We start from the raw sequence: 27,983 nt of genomic DNA on the forward strand, positions 1-27,983 counted from the left end.
CGGGTTTTGCGCGAAAAGGGCGTTTATGGGATAGTGATACCGGTGGGCTTACGGCGTTTGCAAGGCATATGATAAGTATGTGGTTCGTTATACCATGTCTACATCATGGTATCTCGACATGTAGCTTCGATCTATATGAAACCAAAGGAATCTAACAACATTGTCACACGCATAATCCCTAATTCAGATGACTATGTGCCTGCTTATCGTTTGGCAGGATGTCTACCTTTTTGTTTCTTCGTACAATGTATCTAGGTTCATGTCTCGGTATGCACCTCAACATGGAGTTGGGCATCTACTCTCGCCTTGTGTTACACTGTTTCCACATCTGCGAGCCCGAGGTTTCCTTCGCTTCTCCAAAGAGAACATTCAAATAATTATCTCAACAATTCTATAAGTATACCATCGATACGAAGAGGTATCAATGATCTAAAGAGTGCTGTGTCCACATCTGCGTATTTCCCAAATTGATTATACTACTCCAACCTGTTCATAACTGACCGTAAGGATGCGCAACACGTTATCAACAGATCCAATTACAATCCTTCTCATCACAACATCCAGAACTATAGATTTCGCCTACCTTCACCAAGTTTACCTCTGACATCACTCCCAATGCCCGTTACCCTATTCTTACTACTACTGCACATCACACCAAACCTACAACCATCACCATCGTCATCGCAAGACGGAATGCAAGTAACCCGGCGAACCAAACTCTATATCTCCAACGTCTCCTACCAAACTATCACAACACGCTACCCTAGCGGCACAACTGCCCGGGCAAGAGCGACTAGCAATCCCATCACTCACCATCTGAATTCATCACATTCGATGCTCTATGTGCGCCAAAAAGTGAGATGGAAAATACCACCCCTTCCCATCCCAGCAAAGTCAACACAGGATAAACCCGTAACAATACCCCCCCTCCCACGGAACCATCCATCCATCCATCCATCCACGCATCCTCGTAACGAGTCACGCCCGTCACGAAACACGCTTCCTGAAACGATAAAAGAACGGGCGAACGACAACGCGGAACTTACCTGCCATGACATGCCCATCCATCCAGGGTCCAGCAGTTCAGCACTTACCTGTCCTTGTTCATCCGGCTTATCCCACCACCGCCGCTGTAGGAGTAGGAGCCACGCAAGCGCACGCACTACCACATCGAACCTAGACTCAGCTAACAGTCGTTGAACCGGGCAAATGAACCACTCAACCTTAATTCTCTCTCCTTCTAGGTAACGTTGGTTTGGTTTGGTTTGGTTCGAAACAAGCGGGAAAACTTCGGTACCAGGTTATTTTCACCAAGGTACCATCAACCATCAACAAGGCGAAACGAGGCGTGGGAGCTAGAAGGTTCAGGTGGGGGACGTTACGTTCTGACGCTGGCGTTGGCGTTGACGTGGATGTGACATGACATCTGACTGACTGACGGATGGATAAACGGATGGATAGAGCAGAAAGAGTTCACGCCAGTGCTGTTTGCAGCCGTCGCGCCAGCGTTGACACATCCACGGATGCCTGCGTTTGCGCTATTGACGGATGCATCCGCGTTAGAGTGGTTCATAGTTGCGTTTGTTAAGGGAGTAGACTGGTCGGTCGGCTGGCCTGCCTGATGTTGTTCGGTTGCAACGTGAGCCGCGGAGAGTTTTTGGAGAACAGGTTTTCGGTTTGGTCTTTGTTCATTTGGTGTGCAATGTACGCGGGTAGATAGGTATGAAAGATGTTCATGGACTACATTGCGCTAGCACAGAATAAGCCAATATTATAGCCATCCACTCCTCCCTCACAATCAGATAAAGAATGCATCAAACGTAACCAACTCAGCACATCAGCGATGCCGTCCCACGGAAAACCCACGGCAGGTATAGCGCAAGCCGAACGCAACCCTAACGAACCGACTAGCCCCGAAAAATCGCGCCACGTTATCGCGCCACTTAGAGTTTCCAAGGGTCCAGGGTCTTGCACGACAGCGTTGGTGGTTTGGTCGAAAGACAAGAACATGTTGGTTGATTGATCGACACATGCGCGAACGCGGGTCCCGGACGAACTTCCCCACAGACAACGTTTCAGTTGCTGCATGCTGCAAATGTGTGGATCTACACCGGCCGGTGAATATACTCGCGTGGCATGTACATTAGCACTTATCATGTGAAGTGATGCGCGTTTTTGGGACGCTGGAAAAGGGAAAGTTTGCTGAGCGGTAGGCGTGATTCAAGGGTTCTTGGACAGGCTTTTTACTGCTTTGGGATGTGGGTATCTTTGATATCTATTCATGTTCGCGGGTTTACTCATCGTTGTGTGTATTGCGTCCAGGGATATTACACAAGTCAGGCGAGTTGCTCAACGGGGTAATATGTCGTCGATCCGGCGAGAGTTGCGTGGTTGCTGGTGACAAGGGAAAGCGAGGTTGGGTTCTCATCCCTGCTGCTGCTCTTGCTGCTGCTTCGAACTCGTAGCACCAATGCGCATCATACCCAGTACGCTACTCTGAGACTGGTGCGCTAGCTTCAGCGGGGAATAGCGAGACTCTGGGAGGCGGCGGCCGGCTTTGATGCTGTCTAGAACCCTGTTCAACGTGTCAATCAGTCAATATCCTAAACATTGTCTTGACAGAGGGCATGTATATGTTGTGCATAAACCCAATCACATGCGCAATCGCGTGTGAAACAGCCGGACAAGCTGTGACGGACGGGAGATGCGCAAGCCCAAAGGCTTACTTTGCTGGCGACTTACCATTCCGCATTGATGAACTTGACAGCCTTGCCACCTGTGCGAGTAATCTCCTTCTGCATCTTGCTTGCTGCTAGGCCGCCGCCTGCACCACCCCCACTGCCAATGCAGTTTACTCGACCAAGTATGACGTGCGTTACGGTTCGGCGGCCGAGCGATATCGAATGGCTAGCGCCATGGGCAGCGCAGAGCTGCTTGAGCTTGTGGTCTGAGACTAGAGGGGCGGTGGAGCCGTTGAGGTAGAAACAGAGGCCGGTGAAGATCTGCTTTTCGGAAGGTTTTGACGAGGCTGAGGAGACGTCGCTCTGGGGGTGCGTGTCTGAGTCGGTTCCCACGTCTGAGGGCGCATGCTTAGAGACAGTTGCAGTACCCTCGTCCTTCTCCTGTGATGGCTTTCTGCTGCTGCCGGCCTTGCTCGCAGCCCATACCTCGGCCAGGCTCTTCTGTCCGCCGGTCCTCAGACCCTTTGCGCCCTTCTCCCAGCTGCCGTTGTCCTTGCGGCCATCCTTGCCAAAGTCCTCACTCCCTGCGCCCACCGTATCCGCGACTCTCTTGCCACCGTCCCTGCCAGCCCTGAACTGCTCGCCCAGCTTGAGGCTCCGTGAGGCGCGCCATGAAGTGGAGCCTCCGAGGCGGTTCTCCGCGCGCTGATGGCCGGTACTGGAGCTGTTCCAGGGGTCGAAGAAGGTGCGTCTGGGGGGTGCGGCGGCGACGGGGGACGTCGGACGGCGACGCGTCGCGGATGAGGCTGCTTCAGGCGCGTCTGACGCGTGCGCAGGTGACGGGCGGTCGGCATGGCGGGCGTCGTCAGAAGTCGGGTCCGCGTTCGGGATGCGTGTTGCCATATCGGGTGCTGATCTTGCGTCGACGGTTAGCTTCGGGGCCCTTCCAAGCCGGGGGGATGTGATGCGAGTGCATTCTCGCCTGCCCGCCGAAATGCACGTGAAGGATTCCACGTCCTGTCCAGTGTCCACTGGCGTTGCAACGGGCACCCGAACCCGGGCTGCATGCGGCAAGGCGTGGCGGGGGCGGCTTACCCTGTTGTTGTTGTGCGTGCAGACGCATGTGGGAACAGCTGCGGGCTCAGTGGGCAGTGTGATTAAAAACAAAGTTTACGTACGCCAGGGTCCTGAGTCGAGTTCCATTGATTTTGCAAAACAAACTTTGCTAATCCCATGCTGCGACGTCTACGCGAGCACAAGGCAATCCTTTGCGTGAAACCATGAGGTTCAATACGGAAGGTCAGCAACGGCAGCCTCGTTCCTGCGCGGCCTCGCTCCTCACCTGAGGGCAAGGCCGCCAATAACACGAATGCAATACACGCGCCATGCTCAAACAAGCTGATTGTGATGTGTGTGTATTATCCATTACTCCTCCATGTCTGAGACGACACAATTACACTAAGTATCTCGGATATCGATGCGTGTTCCGCAGCAACGCAGTCGCGTGCCTTTTCGTATGTACAGCCGAAGAAAAGAAACATGCTTCCAAAAACAATTCGTTGTAGTACGCCATTTGCCATGCACCCTGTTTCCTGAACGCCATGCTTTATCCGTCATAGATCACATGAACTGAATGTACTAACATGAAAATAGAAATTTTGACCCGCGAAGGTATTGCTTCTGACAACGCCCGCTAAGAAAGGTCATACAACTGACGGCGGCAGCGAGACGTCGGGACATCTTCGCAATGCCGGAAAAGAAAACAATGGGGTACTTTAATAAAACGACTCGGAACGCCTGCATGCTTTTGCGGCGATGGCAGGTCTCCATGTTGTCTAGGCATCGCGTTGCCCATCGGTCCGAATAGCGCGGTATGAGCCGTGGAGTCGTGAGCGCATGTGAACATACTACATTGACTCGTGGTGATACGAGTCGTCGTGAGGTCGTAAAGGCCGTTGTGAACAGCTGCTCCGCCGTCTACGCATGGGCGTGGGTGCTCTTGCTGACCGAGGCCTCGTATATCGCGCGATGCTTCTTCATCTCGTCGGCGTCGAATGCCAGAGCATCGCTGCCCTTTCTGCTAGCCAAAGACGCCGAGCTGCCGTTGCCGAACTTGAGGCTGGCGAGAGATCGGGCCTTTTTGAGCGACTTCTTTCCAGCATTCGCACCTGTCTGGGGAATGTGGTCAGCGGCGGCCCGCTGATTGAATTGCGTTATCTCTTCGACTTCGGGCCGGGGCTTGACTCGCATGCGCTTGAACTCGCGAGTAATCCTCTCAAGCTTGCTGAGACCCTTGATGGACGGGGTGTAGCTGAGCATGGGCTCGGGCGACTGCCTCTCGTGCACGCTAGATTGTACGCTGGGCCGGCGCTCGGAACCAAAACTGACACCGGAGTCATGCTTCTTCTCTTTGCCAGGTCCGTTCATGTAGCGATCAAACGACTCTGGGCCGTGAGTAGCGATGCAGTCTTGAATCATGTTCTGCGCGACGCGAAGGTACTTGTCAACGATCCTCTGGACGGTGGGCCAGCCAGTCTGGTCTTCCGGGCGCTTGTCCCGGTTGATGAGAGGAAGTAAGACATCAGGTCCCCTCCTCTGCACCTGGCTAATCAGTTCAAAGAAGATCTGGCGTTCTTCTTTCAGAGCTTCGTGGTTCAGGAACTGCGAGGGGAGCTTGGTCTGGGCATGGACAGGAGGAAAGAGGGTGTTGAGATAGCTAATGCAGTTGAGCTTGTTGAACTCTTCGTCAGAGAGATGGTTGATCATGATCTGCTTCATGTTAGTTGAGATCACGTGAGAAGGAAGATAGATAACATACCCATCGGCGGAGCCCGACCCATAGCTGAGCGTAGTACGACTCAGCTTTCCGGTTCTTGCCTTCGAGGTTGTTGATCCAGAGTGCGATGCCAGGTGCCTTTTCAGCGACACGGGCCATGTCGGCGTCCCATGTATCCCTGTGGACGTCAAGGGCCTCGAACGTGGTAGCCATCTCTCTGCGTCGTCGTGTCTCCAAATCTTTCAGGTAGTCGAGCGCAGTCAAAGCTTGGCTCCAGTCGACATCAGCTGGCTCGGGCATGAAGGTGCGGGTCACAAAGTTTACGATGAAGGCGGGTGGCAGTGCGCTGGTCCGTGTGGGTAACGCTTTGAGCTGGTTCATCAACGACGAGGTGAAGCTCATGGTCGCAGCTTCTGTGGTGTTCCATGCGAATGAGCTGGAAATTGGTGATGTGTTGCCAGACTTGGTGTAGTTCTTGGGGATGGGTTGGGCGCGGTCCACGCGGTTGAGCTCGTACATGGTCTTGAGAGGGATGTCGTAGCTGCCAGGGTACTGTAATACGTGTTCGAGAATGTATGCCATTGAGTTGTGGTTCTCGTCCGACGCGCTCCGGGAATGATTTGATGCCATTTTGAAGAGCACGTGAAAGGTGTGGCGTATGGATGCGAAGGGTCCCGGCGATGGCGCAGCGCTAGAGTTGCGCGTATCGCAGAAAAGCAAAGAGCGGAATGCGATCCCCGAGAAGCGAGAGCGAGGTTGGAGTTGAGGGTGTTGACGAGGAGAAAAGGCGGCCCGGGGGAGATGGGCTAGCGGGCGGCGCGTGGGGTTTGGTGGGGTGGTCGTAGCTTTGACGAGAAGAAAGGAAGGCGCGACCGGAGAGGCAGGATATCAAGCACAGCAGACAGTGCGGACGTGCAGGCAGATGGTGATACGTCGAGTCGCTCCAGGCAAGGTTGATGGTGGAAAGTCCAGTGTGGTCGGCGTTGCAGTGTGCGACGGGGCAGGCGGTTATGAGCACGGTAAGCAAAAAAGAAGGACAAACACAGCGGTGCAGGGTCAAGTGGCAGTGGTGGTGTAGGACGGGGTTATGAGGAGCAGACGATCGCAGAGGGCTGGAACGGGCAGACGTCGGGTAGGTATACAGAAAGGGTTTTGCGTTTGCTCTAGTCAACGCTTCTTCTCATGATCCCTGAGCGAGGGCCCGTGATGGTCGCTTTCGCACTTGCATGAGTGGCGTCAGTGACAGGGGCTTCCAGCTTCCCCGAGAACCACCACCAAGACGGCCTAGCCATCTCACAGCAACGCCTTGCAGCTCGAGTGCGTCAGGCTTGCCGACCCCGCCCCGAGTCAGGCACAGCTGGCACAGTTGCTCCCAATCGTCGCCTCGCGCTATGCTTACAGTCGCGCTGGTACGACGTGCATCTCCGGCCGTCCCCTGAGGACCCTGAGACGTCACTCTCAGGGCGCCAACAGCAGTACCATGGTCGAACCAAAACATGGAGAAGCACCAGAGCACAGGCTGATCCTGGCCGCAAAGGGTCCGCCGCTGTCGACATTCCGAGGTCTGCTTTGGTGGCTTCTGAATCGTGCTGCGTCTGCCCAACCGCACGCGAACTCTGCGCCGCCCTAACTCAATTCACCGACGATGCAGTCTCCACTTGGGACTCGACCGCATCATCCTGGGTGCCGATGCATGTCCCCTCGAGAGCACTTGGACCTTGCAGAATGCACATGCACATGCAACCCCATTTTCGATTCTTCCGCACTACCAATAAGGACGTCGCCGTAGCTGCAACTGTCAGAGGACAGGGTTGGGCCTGCATCGGCATTTTGACCTCGCAATGCAAAACCCAACCTTCAGGCACAGAAACATGGCAAAGTTGGATGTTCACGAACCTAACCCGAATCCTCATGATCCGCGTCATCTCGACAATATTGTGGCAATGTGTAGCGATGAGGATGCGGCGCGGCAGGCCCGTTGACGATGAAACCTCTGAACTTGGCTCTTGTAGCCTAGATTCACGACTCGTATCCTTGAGCTCGCACATTCGCAAACGCGATGTACCTTGCAGACTCGGAGCTGCAGCCATGCGAACTTATCACCGCCCACGGCCCCTGCCCCCGTTGTGCAAGCCTGCAGCCGAGTGGGGTGTTTGCAGCTCCGATAAAAGATTGCTCATATCACAAAAAGCACCATAACAGCGCCTGCTATCGCATGTCAACAAACAACGCGACGCGCTTGACATGTCAAAATCTTGCTTCCGCACACTATGATTTAGGAGATGGGTGGAAATCTCGCCCGCTGCCGTCGGACAGATTCCGATGCATGTGATTGAGGCCCCTCGAGTATACCTAAGGTACCAACAGGTGTAGACTGCATGCTCATGGCCTTGGGCCGCGGTGCAGCAGCATGTACGCGTTCGAGATCGGACTCGTAAAGGTAACGCAAAGGATCGTCCTGACTCCTAGCAGTCTTGTGTACTAGCATCAGTGCTCCTCCTCGCTTGCAGACCACACACTGCGAGGCCGAGGGCAACCCCATCGTTACACGAGCCGAGATTACTCATTTCATCGATCGAAGCTGTGCGATCGTACTGCACATCGCCAGATTGACGAGCTGTTGGTCCCTTTGCGCTGACCTTTGACGCCATACCGTCTGACAATCTCCTCACAGGCCACTCAGCCGCGGGTACAAACGCCGGTGGTTCTCCTCAACAACCCACAGCCGCGCAGGAACAAACGCAGCTAGCACAACAATGCCAGGATGCGTTTGTACGAATCGATAAAGACCGTTGAAAATAATCTCCGCGTCGATCTGCTCGCACCTGGGCAGACCGTGGCCAGCATGCCCCGTTTCGTCTCCACACCTAACGTTGCAGTGTCTCATTCGTTGCGGCCCAAAATTGCTTCCCCTTTGGGAAGCAACACCATCGTTGCAACAACATTCATGCGCATTGAAGATCGACTTCACGCCGCCACGCACACGGGGGGGGGGGGCAGCTGAAGCAAACAGGGTGTGGAATTTCAAATCAGTCCCTTGCTATGGGCAGCCATGTAGTCATGCCTTCTCCTGGTGGCGTAGTCGGCCTCTGATCTGGAATCGAAGATGCAAGCCTCTCTGGTGTTCTCAAGTTTGGTTCGACTCTACGATCATCTCATCAGGTTTCCTGCGGAGGTTTCCACTCTCGCTGTTCTCCGTGACACGGTCGTTGCGCGGACAGCTAGTGCGTAGTCGCCGAGGGAAGTACCACAACTCAGCTTCCTCATCAGCCCATGTGGCAACTTCAAACCTCCTGACATGACAGCTTGGAGATACTACTATAGCCAGGTACACTGCTGTATCATAGCATGCATAAGGTAGGGTTGACCTTACAGTACTCTCGGCCACGCCTCAGGTACTTCTTCGGGCAAGCCGGAAGGACACGTAACGGCGAGCTAGTGATCCTTGGATGGTGTTCGCGCAGCGACTGCACCGCCTCACGACCGCAGCCTCACCTTCGGAGATAGAAAATACTGCCAAGACCGATACAAAGGGCTGTGCTCCTGAGCATGGCAGATACCGACGCCATCGCACCTCACGTGGCCTTCTAGATGCACAACCTTGGTCTGCTTGGCGGGCTGTCCCTGGTACCATTCTTTCAAGCTGCAGCAACACCTCCATCAGAATGAACGGCGAACACACACGGCGAGAGGGATTTGAAATCACATAATAGGGATTGGAATTGGAAAGTAAAATCTCTATGACATGTAGGGCGTGGTAGCGAAATCCTGTGGTGCAGCATGCAGGTTCATTGATGAGTCATCTCGCCCACGTATTTACAAAGCCAAAGCAATACTGAACACCAAACATCAATCTGTCATTTCAGATACTTTGACCATGGCGTCCTCCTCACAGCTCGACTTCGTGACCGTGGATGTCTTCACCTCGCAGCCATACGGCGGAAATCCGCTGGCCATTGTGCGCATCCCGCCCGGCCGGACTCTAAGCCAGGAACAAAAGCAAACAATCGCGCGAGAGTTCAACCTATCGGAGACGACCTTCTTGCACGAACGCGCGGATGGTGCGGCAGAGGACCAATGGACCGTCGACATCTTCATGACTTCGCGAGAACTGCCGTTCGCCGGACACCCTACCGTGGGCACGGCCTGCTATGTCTTGGGAAGGACGGCTCGGGAGCGTGGCGTCAGCAGCGGTGTCATAGAAGCGAGCTTCAACCTGAAAGCTGGGCGTGTTGGGTTGCGGTACGATTGCGGCAAGAAGACGGCGAAGGCTTCGATCCCTCATGACGTGTATGTTCCTGCATTTGACATTGTCCTCCCCCGGCCTGTCTAGAGTGTCTGCATCACGATGGTTAGCTCGGGCTGTTCCAGACCCACGGTCTGAGAGCGATTCGGCGACCTGAGGTGCTGCAGGTGTGTATACATCTAAGCTAACCAATGCAGTCATATCCACAATAAGATGTACACCAAGGACGATTTGTTCGCTCTCCAGCCGCAATTGGCTGAAGCCCATCGGCAAGGCAAAGTTAAAGTCAAAGATGAGCATGCCATCGTCTCGATAGTCAAAGGCATGACATTTGTCCTGGTCGAACTGGAATCTGAAGAGGCACTGAGCATGGTGTCGCTAGCTGGCCAGTCTCTCTCCGTCGAGGGCCTGGATCAGGGCTGGGACGAGACATTCATTGGGACATATTTCTTTGTTCGGGCGGGAACGAGCGACCATGGCGTGACGAAGCTAAGGACGAGGATGATCGAGGGTCCGTTGGAAGATCCAGCTACCGGTAGCGCCGCCAGCGATTTGGCCGCATATTTGTCGCAGACAGCAGGAGAGGCATCCAAGACGTTCAAGTACGAGATCGTTCAGGGTGTAGAGATGGGGAGACGAAGCGAGATCTTCATTGAGGTCGAGATGAACGAGGACAAGAGTGTTGCGCAGCTTTTCTTGGAAGGCAGCGCAGTACAGGTCATGGAGGGGCGGTTGACTGTCTAAGTCTGTCGTATTGCGATGGTTCTCGTTCGAGAGTAGGTTCCCGTGTGGTCATCGTAGGCGTCGCAGAGGTTGAAAGTGGCCTGTATGGCATAGTCATCGCAGCAATAGTAAACGAGATGGGTGGCAGAGAGAGTACGACATCGCGCACCAATGGATCGCTATGAGTATGGAAGATGATGGAGCCGAGAGAATGCGCATGTACAGTCGATACCTGTAGACCTGCTTGATCTTGTTAACATGAGAAAAGCCCCAGATCCATTGTAGTCGCTCGTTGAAGGCTGCGCGGCACAGCCGATGGTGGGATGACTGATCATCATCACCGTCGAGCTGTGGATTGGCGGTCGTGATGATGGTGGTAGAGCCTGGGGGTTGACTTTATGGAAGACGATAGTCCCGACAGAACACATATGTGCAGTCGCACCCGTTGACCTGCCCGGACTTGTCAACGTAGAGGAGACCCCGACTGCCTCGTACTTCTTCGTTGAAAGCCACACAGTACGGACGATAGTGGGGTGGCTGATCATCTGGAATGGAAAGCAGTACTGTCTGTCTCAGAGAGCTGTTCGGGTTCTCATGATTGTCATGAAGTTGTGCGTTGACGGTCGTGATGATTGTGGTCGGGTTTGGGAGTTGACCATCTGAGGTATCGAAGTTGATACATTCGAAAGAACGCGTGTGTATAGTCGCCGCTCGTAAGCCTCCTTGTGACAGTTGAGATGAAGTAGGACCGAAGGGTGTCGCGACAACTCCTCGAAGATGGCGCGGTACAATTCATGGAAGAGATAGATCCGAAGAAGAGAATGCACGTAAGCCTGCTTGAGATTGTTAATCAGAGAATCCCAACCTCGAGGATTTGCGTCACAGAGACTGGAACCTGAGGAGTTTCTGCGGGTGTTGGTTACAGATGTAGATCCTCCGTGCCTGAAGACACCTCCTGCCTCAGGCAAGCCGAGCGACCCGTGGACACCAAGCCATATACGGCAACCCTGATTCCGTAATCCTTCATGACGTTGAAGGAGCGAACGTGTAGCGGGGTTTGACAGGAGGTGTCTCAGTTCCTTTTGCCGCGAGCACGGTCATTGAGTGTGGGTCAAGCGCAGCATCGTCGCTTGCAGATTCGATGGAGCAGCGTGCAGATCTTCGAGAATGGGTATACACACTCTTGTTAATGGTGGAGAAGTACGTCGGTACGTCGCCATGTTGTCTGGGCGCCGCGTCCACAGTGGAGTTGGTGAGTGGGCGTGACAACTTGGCACGGCAACATCCCAAACAGCAAACATCGATCTTTATCGATCTCGGATTAAGAATTGCCGCCATCGCATGTTGTCGCAGAGAGGACCGATTGCCTCTGGCATCCAACAGAGTGCGTGCAGATGCAGGATGCGGACTTGCTACTCCGTGGTCCTTCAACTGTCACCTGTCACATCCGTCAAATCGAGACAATGACAGCACGAACCAACCTTGCTCGAGTACGTCGCACATCGCTTCCGACAGCTCAATGAGGCTCATGGAGGAGGCGTGGGTCGCAAAGTGGGCCGCAGCGAGTAAACCAAATTTCCCCGCTGGCGTTGCGGTGGTGACGAACGGATATCGGAAGTCAGTCACACAGTCCTGCCGTGCATTCGGTTGCTGTTATGGCGCATGGGAAGGCATCATAGGAGTTTGAGCGTGTCCTCCTCAAAATTTCGAAGATGCCTGGCTCGAGCCTGAAAGGCGGCTAGCGCATCTCGTTTGGGTTAGCGCCATTGGGGTTCTTGCACACCTCTTACACGAACCGTTTCTCGGACCTCCTCTTCAATGCCTGGCGCATTCTCGTTCCGGAGAGGCTGCCATGCCAGCCTCAGTCAGTGGCAGGGCGCCAGTTGATGCCAGCGCCCCGTGCGCGACGTTATCGATGTCGGTATGGGTGGGTTTGAGACGTCTCTGCCTTCATCGTGGGTTTCATGCCCGAGGAACCACGAGCCGCCTTACCAGGTTGCTCTTTGCCTTGTATTCGCTCGCCAAGGACTTAAGGCAATGCGATTCCTCAGATATCTTGCTTTCCTCACCATCATCAGTCGCTTGTTCCATTACAAACTCCGGTTCTGCAGTTGAGGGTTACATTCCTTTCTCTTCCTCTTAATTCTTCATTCAGATTACGTTGAACGTATCTGCCTTTTTTGTAATCCACCGCTAGCCGGACTCCACTCTTTTATCAATCTTAACTTCTTTTCCTGAAGCTATCATCATGCGCTTCTCAACCCTCATCCCTATGCTGCTTGCAGCCGGTGTTGCCAATGCCCAGTTTGGCGGCCAAGGTGGAAACAACGGTCAGAACAACGGTCAGAACAACGGCCAGAACGGCGGCAACAACGGACAAAACAACGGCCAGAACGGAGGCAACAATGGCCAGAACAACGGTCAGAACAACGGCGGCAACAACGGTGGTAACAACGGAGGCAACAACGGCGGTGGTGGTGGTAACCTAGCCCTCAACCCTGATGTTGTTCAAACCGCCAGTCAGTCCGATGGATTCGACCAGGGCCAGGAAGATGGACAAGCCGCGTCTCTCACGTATGTTGGCACGCATGTCTTTTTACAGATCCTTTGCTAACTTGACCAGTGACCAAGCCAACTTCATCAACTTCTGCCAGGGCAAGACCCTCACCAACGGTCTCCAGGTCAAGGAGGGATCCTGCAACGGTATCGGTAAGTTCAGACAATCAAGCCTGCTCCAGAGGAAAGGTGCTAACATTCAAATAGTCATGGGAGACATTCCTGGTGTCGGCAACATGATCTCTGCGGTATTCACCAACCCCCAGAACGGCGACACAAACATCCAAGAAGGTGAGCCGATCGACTTCTCCGTCAAGATTACCAACTTGGAGGCTGGATCTTTCACCAACCCCGACAACACCTACTACGCTGCCCCACAGACGCTCCAGGGAGGCAATGTCGTTGGCCACACCCATATTTCTGTCCAGGACATGGGCAATGACGCCAACAACCCCCCGGACGCTCAGAACTTTGCTTTCTTCAAGGGAATCAACGATGCTGGTGACGGCAACGGCCTTCTCACTGCCAGCCTTGCTGCTGGTCTCCCTGCCGGTAACTACCGTGCTTGCTCTATCACCTCTGCCTCCAACCATCAGCCTGTTGTCATGCCTGTCGCTCAACGTGGTCCTCAGGATGACTGTGTGAGGTTCACTGTTGGCGGTGGCGGCGGAGGCGGCAACAACGGCGGCAACAATGGCCAGAACAACGGCCAGAACAACGGTCAGAACAACGGTCAGCAAGGTGGTCAACAAGGTGGTCAACAAGGAGGACAGCAGGGCGGCCAGCAGGGCGGTCAACAAGGCGGCCAGCAAGGAGGCCAGCAGGGCGGTCAAGGCGGCCAGGGAGGACAGGGCGGCTTCGGTGGCTTCGGACGTGGACGTGGACGCGGACGCTTCAACCGCCGCAGCTTTGCAGCCCGCGACTTCGTTGCTTGAACACATCACGGAACCCGGGAGAATGATGAGATAGTTGTTGAGGGGCTTGGGGTTTAAGGCGGTAGACGCAGTAATGGTGCTTTCCTTTTTTGATGACAACTTCTACCACTGCAGCAACATAGAACGCACTTTCTGCCCTAGAGGGGCACGGAAGGTCACTCTACGGAGATTGAAGCGAAGCGCTTCATTGGACTGGTTCTGAGGGCGCTGTTTCTTTACCCGGCGCTTAGTTACAACTTATGAAATGTACAACTATTGAATGTGTTTTCCACAGATCTTTTCTTCAGTTTGTCTCAGGCTTTGTGTATCGCCAGTATGCGCATTAGGTTCCAAGATCTGGGCTTCAAGGGCCTGCGACGCATTGAAGGCGACGAGACGTTGCTGTCTCAGGCTGCTGATCAGGCACGGAAAGATTTCGAGCGGCCATGCACGTGTGTTTCGAGTGCTGCCAAGTCCTCACTTATGATACTTGGTGGGTATGCCCCAACCGAGGCATGTCGTCATTTCGTAAGCTGAGTAGACAAGCCCTCTTTGAGACATGCCAACATTCGCGTTAATCGATCCATCAGCACCTGGATGTTTGACAACTTCGCCGTACACTCGAAATAGACTTTTCTTCCTGTAGTTTAGCGTATGGACGTTCCTTTCCGCGTATATAGGCATGCGTCAGCGCCTGACTAGTTTAGTGCGGGCTGTGCTACCACGGAATGTTAGGCCTACCACGGGTGACTCAACAGTTCAAGTCGTCAATATATGGCTTCGACAGCGTCTTGCACAAACGAAATTTTTATAACAACGCAGCATGACGCCAACTGCAGCAACTGGACAACCCCAATGCTCATCCATAGGGCGAGCACCCTCGTCAGCCTTACCTACTGAACTGTGGCTACTCATCCTCGAACAAACGAGTATCCAAGAAGCCAGTCATCTCTGGCTGACAGTACGCCGCATTTCGCGACAGTTCAGGGATATTGTTGAGAGGCTGTTCAGTTCAAGCTACCTCACAGCGTTCGCCATGACGCTTTCACTCCCGCGCCGCGATCCCACTTCTGGAGCTCTGCTATGGCCCGGTACACCAATACCCCGCGCTCAAATGAATATGTCGTTCAACGGCCTTAGTTCCGATGGCCGGTACACCTATTTCAGATCTCCGAGTGTACTCAACGAAGGAACACGTGTGGAAAGCGTTGAAGAGCTCAAGAACACCTCTGTGCTACCGCTGGAGAGACTAGAGGCCGCTACAGTATGGGTGCATTTCACTCAAAACCAGTTGACCGGTCTCCAAATGCATGTACCACGACATGTGAGCTGGGACAGAGAACAGGGAGCATGGATCTGGAAGTTGGAGTGGAAGAATCTCATGACACAGTTCTACGAGAAGAAAAGAGAGCAGAGACTGGCGAAGGCGCCAATCAGATCCATGCCAGGTCGGCAAAGATGGTCGAAGAGAGGACACGAAGGCGCATGAGACCGGGTTCATCAAGCGATCAATCGCGCGCTTCCGTCTTGAGATGAGAGCCGCACCCTTAGCTTCGTCGACAAGGCTTCAATCTGGCTGGTCGCTGAGTCTGGGCCGATGCGATTACGCGTCTCTTCCGACAAACCATGAAACAGAGTAGCCAATGAAGACGACTTCCAAACTGGTGCTTGGCTTCTTCTCCCTTTTGCGATCGTTGCACATACCAAGACTAAGCTTCCCACAAGCGATACCGCGGGCAACGTAATCCAAGCCCAGCGTATCTCCACAAAACGCTCTGAGCTCCATGCCGTGCCATCTATTCGCTTCGTGCCGGAAAATCGTGATCTCATGTCATTTGTCATGGCCTTCGTGAGGTTGGTGAGATAGCCTCCGAAGTCGTGAGGTGCGATTTGGTGAAAGCGCCATATGCCAGAGTAAAGCCCGAACTCGTACGCAGGATCTTGATAGAGGAAAAAGGGAAGATCCGATAAAATCCAGTCACGGAGGCGTTGCGTAGTACCATTAAGGATCTGGAATGTACTGTTCGATCCCAAACTAGCAGTTATGGGCCAAGGGCCGTCTTCGTCTAGTGACTCCGGCTGTATGACGATAGTGTCTAATACGGATTCCTGCAAGGAACCGCCAACAAAGCGAGATTCGATAATTTGAGCATTCCCTGAAATCAAGAACTCTAGTCAGCTAGCCATTCAGGCGAGATGGAGGCGTAACTTCACTTACACGTGATCAAGCATTCCAGCAATACCGGTGTTGAGTTCTTGAGCGTCGCTTCCGGACCTCCGGGAGTGTAACCTATGTAGAAATCCAAGATTGGTAGAGTCGAGTTGCCGAAGACCGTGCTGTTCCAGTAATTGTTGCCTGCCGGCATGAGATCAAGAGTTTCGACCAGTATTGTCGACAAGGTGATCACCTTACGAAAGCCTAAGCTACCTTCTACACCAGTGACAAACGTATTGTTCACTTTGTAGCCGCAGGGATCCGTCGCTATAACACCTCCTTGTGAAAACGGTATATCAGTGTGATTCTTGCAATGGTACTCAAGCAGATAAGACACGTCTTGACAGCTATGACCAACACCAAGCGTGGCATATGTAGGCCACGTACAATTAGCCGTGGAGCACTGCGTCGTGGGGGGACTCAGGTCGGCGTCCGGGTTATTGAATATATTGTCAATCGCCACAGTCATTGCCGGGTCTCTACCATTGTTACAGCTTCCTTGGCGGGTGCTGACCGGAAACTGGGGTATAAAAGTCGATGCTGCCCATATTGAACCAGGTCCAACGGCTACCATCCGATCGGGATAAGCAACAATCTGTTGGAAGAACGGCTCAAATGCCAGGCCTAGTATGGTAATGAGGGCAGCCAATGAGACAAGATGTCTACGCGATTGTGAGCAAGCAGAGCGATGGTACTGGAAGTAGTAAGAGCGCTTACCTGCACCTTGCCCTGATAAGAAGCATGGCTGCACCCCAAGGCCCACGACTGGCGGCATCGAAAAGTTGGAAATCCCACAGTGCAGCTTCTTCCTGAAACCAAATCCACTTCAACTGTCCAATGGCTTCGGAAATTGGTAGTAATAATGCTGCCTTGGAGACTGCAGCAAAGACAGCAACGTATGCGTTGAGCGTGATGCCTGTCACTAAGTACTCTGGCTGCCGTTTGCCATCATAATACCAGAGCACACCTATGATAGCCGCCATACAGCCGAAGCTGACGACCCAGCTAAGTAGCTCCCACCACCACCAGTCAGTGACGATCCGGTCGTAGAATGTTGTTGACGCTCGAACGAGGGGCTGGTGTTTTGTGTCATTGTCTTGAGCTAGGGGACTTGTGGGCGCGGAACGAAACATGTCTGTGAAATGGAAGAACGACAACTCTCCAGGAGCATGGATTGAAAAGCACGAAGCATCATGTCCTCTTATTGCTATGGTGTACCCTACTGTGCCGCATCTCAGGGTTACATGCAGGCAAGTCGGAAACTAGTAGGGCGGATAGTATCACTTCGCGCCTTAACTACTTGTATCGGGCATGTATTCCATCCGACAGTAAATTGATTGGCGGATGGCTGGCTCGAACTCATGGAATCGCTGTCTCAAGCGCCGAGGTGGGTTGTTGTTCAAGTAAGCGCCGGCCGCCAGGTCTATCCACAATAAAGCGCAACGGGAACAGCGCGTTCTTGCACTCTTAAGTAAAGAGCCGTGGTTCTCTTTCCTGTCTCATGAATTGATCATGAAATTGATAATGTAGTGGTGTTCTTCTCAAGTCATGATCCGATAGCCTTTGCGGAAGCCATTCGCTGTGCGACCAAGCTGAAGACAGCGATAGACGACATGAATATGGCAAGATTATAGAACTGTGATCGTGTCAGCCCACCAGATCCGAACTGATACTGATAGAGAAAGCATACGGCCTTCCTCGAGTACGCGCTCTCCTCCGCCTCGCTGCGCGCTTCCACAAAGAGTCGACGCAGATTAGGTAAATTGGAAGGCTGCGATCCGAAGTCAGATCTCAGCGTCATGCAGTTCGTGTCGTTGGTTGCATTCGACTTACCATGCTGCTACGCCGATGATGAGGGCGGGAGGAGCGTAGAAGCATTTCAGGGCTGGGCCAGATGCGATGCATGGCTGCGGGCCCGGGGCGGCGCACAGACCGCATCATCAAGGTGGCAGTCTGGCAATCGCGAAGCTCCACCAACATTAACCCAACCCGCACTTCACCTTCACCCACGCCCCTCGATTCAGAGACGCCGACTTCTCGACACCCAGGATCAATCGCCAAAGAAGTCTGTGCTTCCCAATACCTCGGCCTTGTAGGGAGTAGGCTCCAGATTCCACGAGCCGGAGTCGGAGGGGTTTGGTTGAGCGATTAGCCTGTACGGTCCTACAAAGATGGCCGTTAATAGGATAAGAGGCGCATTTGCGCCCCCGCGCAAGGGAGAGACGTTCGAATTGAGGGCGGGTCTGGTGTATGAATTCCCCCAAGAGCCAGCATAGCAATTCACAGCTGACCATTGCACCAGATCTCAATATGCCTATGAACGGTGAGCGCCTGGAACTGCGAGGACTACACTGGGGGCATACTAAGACTGTGGCAGGAAAGAAGCCATCCAGAAGACTATCATGTCCATGACGCTGGGCAAAGATGTCTCGGCCCTCTTCCCTGACGTTCTGAAGAACATTGCGACTGCCGACCTTGACCAGAAGAAGCTGGTATATCTATACCTCATGTAGGTCCACGTCATGGTTGCAATTCAGGCGGAAATTAACAGCATATTTAGGAACTACGCAAAATCGCACCCCGACCTCTGCATTCTCGCCGTAAACACCTTCGTACAGGACTCCGAAGACGCAAACCCGCTCATACGAGCATTGGCGATCCGAACCATGGGCTGCATCCGCGTCGATAAAATGACAGACTATATGGAGGAACCGTTGCGGAAGACACTCAGAGACGAATCTCCATACGTACGGAAAACAGCAGCACTTTGTGTCGCTAAGCTCTTCGACCTCGCCCCGTCCATGTGCATCGAGAACGGCTTCCTGGAGCAGCTGCAGGAACTGGTTGGCGACCCGAACCCCATGGTCGTCGCAAACTCGGTCACTGCACTGGTGGAGATTCAGGAGGCAGCACCGGAAACCAAGGCCCTGGTTATATCGTCACAACAGCTGAAGAAGATGCTACTGGCGCTGAATGAGTGTACAGAGTGGGGTAGAGTCACTCTGCTCACCACTTTAGCAGACTACAAGCCGGCAGATGTCAAGGAGGCAGAGCACATTTGCGAGCGGGTCGTTCCACAATTCCAGCACGTCAACCCGAGTGTGGTGCTGGCCGCTGTCAAGGTCGTCTTCCTGCACATGCGAAACATCTCTCCCGAGATGATGAAGTCGTATGCAAAGAAGATGGCTCCTCCACTAGGTATGTTGACGATGGAGGTTTACAGGGGTGTCGCTAACATGCTATAGTCACGCTCGTATCTTCCGCTCCTGAAGTACAGTACGTTGCGCTCCGAAACATCGATCTACTCCTCCAGAAGCAATCGGATATCCTCAGCAAAGAGATGCGCGTCTTCTTTTGTAAATACAACGACCCGCCGTACTTGAAGATGCAGAAGTTGGAAATCATGGTGCGGATAGCGAACGACAAGAACGTTGACCAGCTACTGGCCGAGCTGAAGGAGTACGCTATGGAGGTGGACATGGATTTCGTGCGACGAGCCGTGAAGGCTATTGGGCAGGTCGCCATCAAGATCGAAAGCGCAAGCGAGAAGTGCGTCAACACACTGTTAGACCTCATCAACACCAAAGTCAACTACGTCGTCCAGGAAGCGATCGTAGTGATCAAGGATATTTTCCGCAAATACCCCGGTTACGAAGGCATAATACCGACCCTCTGCCAGTGCATAGACGAGCTGGATGAGCCCAACGCGAGAGCCTCACTGATCTGGATTGTCGGAGAGTACGCTGAGAAGATCAACAACGCGGGTGAGATTTTGTCGAACTTCGTGGACACATTTGCCGAGGAGTTCACTCAAGTACGTCTGCCCTCCAAGATGGATTCACGGAAACTAACAGCCACCAGACACAACTTCAAATACTCACAGCCGTCGTCAAGCTTTTCCTGAAGAAGCCAGATCAAGCACAAGGCCTGGTAACAAAGGTTTTGCAGGCCGCTACCGCAGACAACGACAACCCAGATATCCGCGATCGAGCATACGTGTATTGGCGACTGCTTTCTAGTGATCCCCAGATCACCAAGGTACGTTAGACTACTACGCTGCGCAACATGATGTTGACTTTAAATAGGATATTGTGCTCTCCGACAAACCCCCGATCACATCCACAATACGGTCACTGCCTCCTCAACTACTAGAGACGCTACTCACAGAACTATCAACTCTGGCTTCAGTCTACCACAAGCCACCAGAGGCCTTCCTTGGACAGGGCAGATTTGGTGCAGAGGCCATGCAACGGGCTGCCATTGAAGAGCAACAGGAAGAAGCAAGAGAAAACCCAATTGCGGCAGCAGCTGCTGCTGCTGCCGTCAGCGGACAAGCGCCTTCAAACGTGGAGAACCTTTTGGATATCGACTTCGACGGCTCCGCGCCTGCTTCAATGCAGAAAACACCCACACATGGCTCATCGGGTCTCGAAGGACTCGCTGGCACCCCGCAACGCGTCGCATCTCCAGCCACAAACGCGCCTGCTCCACAACAATCGAACATGGACGACTTGCTAGGCTTGTTCGGGGACGGAGGCGGCGCCGCACCGCCAGCCCAGGCCGCACAGATGAGCAACGACGACATCATGAATGGATTCGCGAGCATGAGCATGGACACCAACCAACCGCCGCCACCGGCACAGCAACTAGGCGGCGAGCAGAGCAAGAAGAGCAACCAGGATTTGCTCGACTTGTTCTAGATAGACGATCTCGAGGCCGTTGCTCCGGTTTGGGTGTTTGTATGTTAGCGAAAACGTATATCTAGTGAGCATCTACTGGCGCTGGAAAAGCGTGCCCTGATACGATGACATGTGTACAAGTCGAGATATCGTAATCATGCTACTAGTATGAAGCACCAAGACACTTTCTGTTTCTTCTGATGAGCAAACGTTTGAATCACTGCCGTAGTCCACCAAACACTCTTATGCTCGATACAGTCATAAGCATCACGCATTCTGCATGACAGTTTTGCTTCTTCGAGGCATACAGCCAATGCGGCATAGTACAGTATACAGGCTAACATAGCAGTGAGATCGTCTTCGCTCATAGTCTAGCCTTGACTACCACACCCAAAGGCACATCATCCTTACTCCTCTCCTTGAGCACTCGTCTCAATATCTTCCCACTCGCACTCTTCGGCACCTCATCAATGAACACCACGCCCCCTCTCAACCTCTTATGGTTCGCAACCTTCTTATCCATCCACTGCACTATAGCTTTCGCTTCCGCCTCCCCAGCACCAGCCTTCGAAGCAACAATATACGCCCTCGGCACCTCAGTATGCTGCTCCTCATCATTCACCCCAATAACCGCCGCATCATCAATGAGTTCGCTCTCCATGAGCTTCCCCTCCAACTCCGCAGGCGGAACCTGAAAGCCCTTGTGCTTGATCAATTCCTTGACGCGGTCGGTGATGTAGAAGTTGTGTTGTTCGTCTTGGAAGCCAATGTCGCCTGTTTTGAAGAAACCTTCTGGTGTTATGGCGTCGGCGGTTGCGGACTCGTTCTTCCAGTATCCTTTGAAGATGTTGGGGCCGCTGAGCCAGAGCTCGCCTGCTTCGCCGGGGCCGAGTTCGGCGCCGGAGGCGGATATGTATTTTGCGGTCATGTTGGGGAACATTTTTCCGACGCTGCCGACGGAGGTGTACCATTCGTTCCATGGCTGGAGGGGGTGTTAGCATTCATCGCTCAGTGTTGTAGACATGGAAACGTACCTGAGTGTGTGTCATTGGACTTGTTTCACTTAGCCCGTATGCTTGGTTGATCTTGAGGTTCAGTCGTTTATGCACAGTATCGACTAGCTCTTTCGTAAGGGGAGCGGCGCCACTGGTGATCATTTTGACTGACGAGAGATCGTACTTGTCCACCATCTTATCTCTCGATAAGCGTACGATGACTGGAGGTGCAACGTAGATGAAGGTAATCTTGTGTTCCTGTATCGTCCGCAGGAAGGTTTCCATATCGAAAGCCGGCATTACCACGAGCTCAATGCCGCGATGCAGTGTCTGATGTACCAGACCAGTAAGACCGTAAATGTGGAAGAATGGCAAAACTCCTAGGAACTTGTCGTTCGCGGACGAGTACCAGTTTCCCACTGCGCCCTGGCAAAGTAGCAGGTCGGCGACGATGTTGCGATGGCTGAGCATAACACCTTTTGGCAATCCTGTGGTTCCAGAACTATATGCCAGGAACGACAGGTCTTCGAGATCCGCCCGTCTCCTGCGATACCGTAATGCGCCTGATGTCTTCCTGATGCTAGTCCAGTGTTTGCATCGATGTGTCTCGTCTTTCTCGGCACCTAGTAAGATCACCCTATCACTTGCGATTCCAACCTTCTCTGCAGCTTTTAATGCGGTGTCCAGGAATGCCTTTGTCGTGACAAGCGCTTTAGCCCCCGAATTCTCAAGCTGGTAGGCTAGCTCATCCTTTGAATACCCCGGATTTGCAGGCGTGACAATGCCACCCGCAAAGAAGGTTCCATAGATGACTGGTGGTACGTCGATGTCGTTTGGCGCATAAAGAGCGAGTACGTCGTTCTTTTGCCAGTCCCAGAGATTCCGGAGTCCTTCGCCAAATAATGTCGCGTTGCTTTTTACATCGGCAAATGTGTACTTTCGGTCGGAGTTGATGGCGCGATATATGACTTTATCGTCGGGGAAGTCGCGGTCTTTGCGGTCGAACATTAGACCCCAGAGGTCAACGGCCGGAATGTCCACATCGGGAAACGGTGATTTGGTAGGCATATCGACTTCGAAAGCGGAAATGCTGCGGTCACGAGACCTCCAAGCAATGTATTGTTTGGGCTGTTGTTATGTTGGATACGTAAGGATGCAGAGTAAACATGCAGCTTGATCAATGGATGAACTTGAGATGCATCGCGATGTCAATCTGTGGGGAACCTCGGCTTTTGTCCTGATGACGTCGTCTACCCGTTGGCCCTATTACCGAATCGCATTGTAGTGTGTTCAATGCGTTTGTGGAAAACTCCCTTATTCAATCCGCGTCAGAGCTGTAAGCGTACTTTAAGTATGCACATCCATATCTGGAATAGGTTGAAGAGCTTGGCCAGCTCATGTCGTTCCGCGGAGAGGTGGAGGAAGCGAGAGATCTCCGCACCTGGCCGCGACTAGCAAGCAGATTGCGTGTTGAAGGCGATTGATTGCTCGTGTTGAGAAGCAGATAAGGCAAGCTGACGAACATGGTGTTTCTAAAGTGGCAGCAGGTGGCCTTTTGCACTCTAATTGACCGGCCAGCTTACGTGTCTCTGAAGTATACGTATGTACCTCAACGGAAACCAGGGTGCAGTTAATCGAAGTCCAGGCCCGCACCGTACAACCAGAGATGATGTACAGCCGGGAGAACCGGTCATACAAGGACGGGTAGAGAGTGCATGTTGGTGTTACGATTTGGGCCAAATCGATGATGAGATCTGACGATGTAACAGTGCACACGGCTAGGGGTCCAGGCCTGTGATGGCCTAATTGTGCTTACTGGCAGCCGTACCACCGGCTATCGCTGATCGGCTCGCGATTGAATCGAGGAGGTGATGTGGATTTCTGGAGCGTTTGAACAGCGAAGCCACGCGGAGTAAATAGTGGAATGGAAGACAGAAGCCGCGGCTAAGGAACCCGCTCCCGCAGGAGCGCACGGCCTCCGAGATGGTGGGGGAAGGCACGACCAGCGACCGAACGACTCCACAGACCCACACACAGCCCTCCATCACAATCAATCCACCCATCAAGGTGTTTGCTTGCATGACATCTGCCGCGCTTTTCCTTGCCCACGAAACCGAAAAAACCCAGACTCATCAGGTGGGATAGCGTGACATCGACCACAGCTGGCAGTTCACGACAGGTTCAGCTATATCCCAGGCTTACCGACGCGCTCCCGATCGGTCTTGCAACCTCAACCTCCGTCGACCAACCCAGCCGGGCGGGACGTCCCTCAGGCCTTCGGTGGGCGCCTCTGCAACGCGATTGGCTGCGTGGGTGCTGTGCCGTGGGGAGGCTTGCACTGTCGAGGACCCATACAGCGTCATCATTGAGGCGTGGACGGAAGAAGGGCAATTTCTCTGCAGCGTGATATCTGCACCACTTGGCCCTCGAGCTGGCAGGGAAGCCGGCCTTTTAGCAAGTGTCACCGGTAGCTACTTCTAATACACAGGATGGGTAAGTGGGCCCCTCTTATATACGCAGCCGTAACTTCCCCTCCCTGGCCTCCCAAAGCTTTTGCCATCCTCCGCGCCATCACGGTTCTGCTTTCTCTCACGACCCGACACGTTGCCTGCTGACCTCTCCCTACCAGACTCTGCAGGAGATAACTATCGTCCAAGCGACCGAGTAAGTGCTCATGTTTCTTCTTTCTGTTTCCGCCGCCAGGCGCAGGTCAGGTGGACGGCGAGGCTGTTGCAGTGCTGGATGGGCCTCTGTAAGCGTGAGCGATGGTGAGGGGACCGGTGTTAGCTACCTATGAGCCCCTCCAAGGCAGCCAGCACCCTTCATTTCCTCGCTCATTGCTCACGCCTGGGTGGTGGTCCGTCACGTGACTGTCGCTGCCGGCAACTGCCGCCCGGGCGGATTGTCGTTGCCCAAGCTCCGAGCTGCTTGCCATCACCCGCTCGCGCAACCTCTCCTCAACCCCATCACCCACGCGAGCCCGCACCTGCTCGCCATCGCCGAACCTCCCAGAACCTCTTCGTCGCCTCGACACATTGCGTGTACTTTGCAATCATGTCGTACGAAACTGACAACTATGACCAGCGCGACCGCTCTCCCCGTCGACGATCTCGCTCACCGCGACGCTCCAGACGCTCCTACTCGCCCCGTAGCCGCTCACGCAGTCGCGAGGACTACCGCCGCACTGAACGCCGCTCGCGCTCCCCCCAAAGTGGTGCGCAAGGTGCAGGAGGCTACCAATCGTACGGTGCTGGCCGAGGAGCTTCATCGCGACCTGTCGAGAACAAGGGTGAAATGATGCAGAGTATTAGGGATTCTTCGCAACAAGATCGCCGTGTCTACGTCGGCAACCTGTCCTACGATGTCAAGTGGCACCACCTGAAGGACTTTATGCGCCAAGGTACGGCATGCGCTGCGCCGCGTCAAGAGCTGGGCTAATGCGGAAATAGCTGGCGAGGTCCTCTTCGCAGACGTCTTGCTGCTGCCGAACGGAATGTCAAAGGTAAAGGATGATGGCTTGTCTTGATCGTGAGAAGGATGGAGGTTGACTGGCTTTTGCTTGGGTGTAGGGCTGTGGCATCGTGGAATATGCCACCCGGGAGCAGGCGCAGAACGCTGTTGCATCGCTCAGCAACCAGAACCTCATGGGCCGACTCGTATACGTTCGCGAAGACCGAGAGGCCGAGCCTCGATTCAGCGCCCCCGGCGGCGGACGCGGTGACTTTGGCGGCGGAATGCCTCGCGGCGGCGGCTTTGGAGGTGGCTTCGGCGGCAACCCTGCTGCCGGAGGTGGTGCAGGACGACAGGTCTACGTCGCCAACGTTCGTACCCTTTTTTCCCTCTCTGCTTACCTTGATAGCGTGTACTGACCCAGTTCTAGCTTCCTTACAACGTTGGCTGGCAGGATCTGAAGGACCTCTTCCGCCAGGCTGCTAACAACGGCCAAGTCCTCCGCGCTGACGTCCACATCGCCCCCGATGGCCGTCCCAAGGGCTCCGGTGTTGTTGCTTTCGAGACTCCCGAGGATGCTCGCAACGCCATTACCCAATTCAACGGCTACGATTGGCAAGGTCGCAACCTGGAGGTCCGTGAAGACCGCTTCGCTGGCGCTCCTGGTGGCTTTGGTGGTCGCGGTGGTGGATTCGGCGGACGCGGTGCCTTTGGCGGAGGCTTTGGCGGCCGTGGAGGCTTCGGTGGCCGTGGCGGATTTGGTGGTGGCTTTGGAGGCCGTGGAGGCTACGCTGGTGGAGGTGGCTTCGGCGGTCCCCCTGGTGGCCCTGCTTTCGACCCCAACGCTGCTCCTGCCGCACCCAACCCATTCACAGACTACGCTACTGCAGGCGGAGAGCCCAGCAACACCATCTACGTTCGCAACCTCCCCTGGTCGACTAGCAACGAGGACCTCGTAGAGCTCTTCACTACGATTGGCAAGGTCGAGCGTGCCGAGATCCAGTATGAGCCCAACGGTCGCTCCCGCGGCACCGGTGTCGTCGAGTTTGCTCAGGCTGGAGATGCCGAGACCTCTATCGGTAAGTCTGTTTATACACCTTGAGTTCTATCACTAACAATACGTAGCCAAGTTCACTGGATACCAGTACGGTGGCAGGCCATTGGGTCTCGCTTACGTCAAGTACACCAACATGGGCAACGGCGGCGATGCCATGGAGGGTACCGAGAACACTGGTGGTTTGACCCAGGATCAGATCATGTAGAGTGATCCTTGCCTGCCAACCTACGGAAAACCCGGACAGCCTGGAGCCTACGTTGACTTTAGGTCACCTCCTTTGCAAGGTTTTGGGTCAATGTAGTCTGCAGACCTGTTCAGTTTTTCCCTAGTATGAGGTGCTTGCTTTGCGGTATTTCTTCGACGCGCAAGCATCAGATGCTGATGCATACGGGTTCCCATCTGCTCTGGTTATGAGCATTGTCATGTTAGGAACACCTTTTTCTCTCTCATTTCACATGTATACACATGACGGAGCTTTGGAGAGATTATGTTACGGGTCTTGATCACGGGCATGTCTGTAGTGGACCAAAATTTCCTTGTCGACAAAAGGGCTAGCTTTCGAAATGTAATGAGGAGATCGAATAGTAACCTAGCGGTTTCAAGCTCTTTTGTCATAGACACGCATTCGTGACGTCCTGAATGTGTGTTATTGCTGCAACAATTTCATCATCCACTCGTAGACAGCCCATTGCACGGCGTTCACCACGAATGCCCGTATGCTACATATGCCCAAGCCACGGAAGAAGACGCCCGCACCTTCTGTTTTGTACGCATGCCTGGCAACCTCGATAGCGCTCAAGCGTGCTCTGGGTGTCTCCGACCCTAGCAGCGCACTTCCCTCCCCATCCCGCATTGGCGCATGTAGTATCTGCGTCTGCACCCTCGTCTTGATAACATCCAGCGGAAATATCGACGCCCATGTTATGACTCCAGCGAGGCCTCCACACAACAGCACTTTCATGGCTGTTTCGCGATCGGAGTCATCTGGCGAGGACCAGGCCTGTTTCGAGAGTTCGTAGGACCAGAAGCTGCGTGTGCGGTCAGCCAACGTACTCCAACAACGAACAGACAGGCAACTCACTAAAACCCATACCCCACCGCATCTCTCACACTAGTAATACCGCCGCCATAATACAATCCCCTGATCCCCTCTGCCTTCCAAACATCTCTCGCTACACTCCAACTAGTTGTCGTCGCGTTGGTGGCTACCTGCGCGCGGCACTTTACGAGTTCGGTTGGTGCGCTGACGATGAAGGATGCGAGACCGCCTGTTGCGCCTGCTAGGAAGACTTTCGAGTAGTTTGTAGGCGATGCGGGGGAGTCGTGGAGGAGGGTGAGGGTGCGGTTGTAGGTCATGAATAAGAGAGCGTTGAGGGCGCCGTAGGTTAGGATGGGTGCTGTTGCGCCTGTACTGGAGGAGTTGAGTCAGTCAATCGTATCCCACTCTCATTTATACCGTTTCGAGTGTCTATTCGCTTGCTCACCTCTTACGAGTGTCCCCGCATTCTCAAATTGTCCTTTGGAACCCCGTGGTGTTGCTACCGTCGCGCCCGTAGTAGCTGGAGATGTAGCTTCGACATTTTGGGACGAGGGACCGGCTTGGAGACGCGTTTTTATCAGGTCGAGTGGATTACCGATTATTATTCCTGCTGCGCCGGATACGTAGCCTGCCCAGAAATCTGCGGACATGG

The 27,983-nt window shown here is 53.9% G+C and overlaps 8 protein-coding genes across 8 annotated transcripts; 4 read left to right on the forward strand and 4 right to left on the reverse strand.

The window, feature by feature from the left end:
• Positions 1-2,424: 2,424 nt before the first annotated feature.
• Positions 2,425-3,584, reverse strand: J4E79_010756 (uncharacterized protein; the record flags this gene model as incomplete). Its single annotated transcript, XM_049359589.1, has 2 exons — positions 2,425-2,575; positions 2,743-3,584. 2 exons carry the CDS (start codon positions 3,582-3,584, stop codon positions 2,425-2,427), a joined length of 993 nt encoding a protein of 330 aa, XP_049205891.1.
• A 1,074-nt stretch (positions 3,585-4,658) lies between these two features.
• On the reverse strand, positions 4,659-6,087 carry J4E79_010757 (uncharacterized protein; the record flags this gene model as incomplete). Its single annotated transcript, XM_049359590.1, has 2 exons — positions 4,659-5,450; positions 5,500-6,087. The coding sequence occupies 2 exons, from the start codon at positions 6,085-6,087 to the stop codon at positions 4,659-4,661; spliced, it is 1,380 nt and encodes a 459-aa protein (XP_049205892.1).
• A 3,247-nt stretch (positions 6,088-9,334) lies between these two features.
• J4E79_010758 (uncharacterized protein) lies at positions 9,335-10,447 on the forward strand (the record flags this gene model as incomplete). Its single annotated transcript, XM_049359591.1, has 2 exons — positions 9,335-9,747; positions 9,901-10,447. 2 exons carry the CDS (start codon positions 9,335-9,337, stop codon positions 10,445-10,447), a joined length of 960 nt encoding a protein of 319 aa, XP_049205893.1.
• Positions 10,448-12,674: 2,227 nt separating this feature from the next.
• On the forward strand, positions 12,675-13,917 carry J4E79_010759 (uncharacterized protein; the record flags this gene model as incomplete). Its single annotated transcript, XM_049359592.1, has 3 exons — positions 12,675-13,000; positions 13,050-13,135; positions 13,190-13,917. 3 exons carry the CDS (start codon positions 12,675-12,677, stop codon positions 13,915-13,917), a joined length of 1,140 nt encoding a protein of 379 aa, XP_049205894.1.
• Positions 13,918-18,282: 4,365 nt separating this feature from the next.
• Positions 18,283-20,811, forward strand: AP1B1 (AP-1 complex subunit beta-1; the record flags this gene model as incomplete). The annotated part of the gene is made up of 7 exons (XM_049359593.1): positions 18,283-18,359; positions 18,414-18,434; positions 18,489-18,620; positions 18,672-19,309; positions 19,357-19,925; positions 19,973-20,149; positions 20,197-20,811. 7 exons carry the CDS (start codon positions 18,283-18,285, stop codon positions 20,809-20,811), a joined length of 2,229 nt encoding a protein of 742 aa, XP_049205895.1.
• Positions 20,812-21,154: 343 nt separating this feature from the next.
• On the reverse strand, positions 21,155-22,853 carry J4E79_010761 (uncharacterized protein; the record flags this gene model as incomplete). The annotated part of the gene is made up of 2 exons (XM_049359594.1): positions 21,155-21,772; positions 21,825-22,853. The coding sequence occupies 2 exons, from the start codon at positions 22,851-22,853 to the stop codon at positions 21,155-21,157; spliced, it is 1,647 nt and encodes a 548-aa protein (XP_049205896.1).
• A 1,986-nt stretch (positions 22,854-24,839) lies between these two features.
• J4E79_010762 (uncharacterized protein) lies at positions 24,840-26,497 on the forward strand (the record flags this gene model as incomplete). Its single annotated transcript, XM_049359595.1, has 5 exons — positions 24,840-25,185; positions 25,235-25,287; positions 25,355-25,606; positions 25,666-26,314; positions 26,361-26,497. 5 exons carry the CDS (start codon positions 24,840-24,842, stop codon positions 26,495-26,497), a joined length of 1,437 nt encoding a protein of 478 aa, XP_049205897.1.
• A 441-nt stretch (positions 26,498-26,938) lies between these two features.
• J4E79_010763 (uncharacterized protein) lies at positions 26,939-27,981 on the reverse strand (the record flags this gene model as incomplete). The annotated part of the gene is made up of 3 exons (XM_049359596.1): positions 26,939-27,320; positions 27,374-27,698; positions 27,777-27,981. 3 exons carry the CDS (start codon positions 27,979-27,981, stop codon positions 26,939-26,941), a joined length of 912 nt encoding a protein of 303 aa, XP_049205898.1.
• Positions 27,982-27,983: the final 2 nt, after the last annotated feature.

The sequence above is a fragment of the Alternaria viburni genome (genome assembly GCF_023758015.1).
Source record: "Alternaria viburni strain BMP 2772 chromosome Unknown scaffold_33, whole genome shotgun sequence".
NCBI classification, from domain to species: domain Eukaryota; kingdom Fungi; phylum Ascomycota; class Dothideomycetes; order Pleosporales; family Pleosporaceae; genus Alternaria; species Alternaria viburni.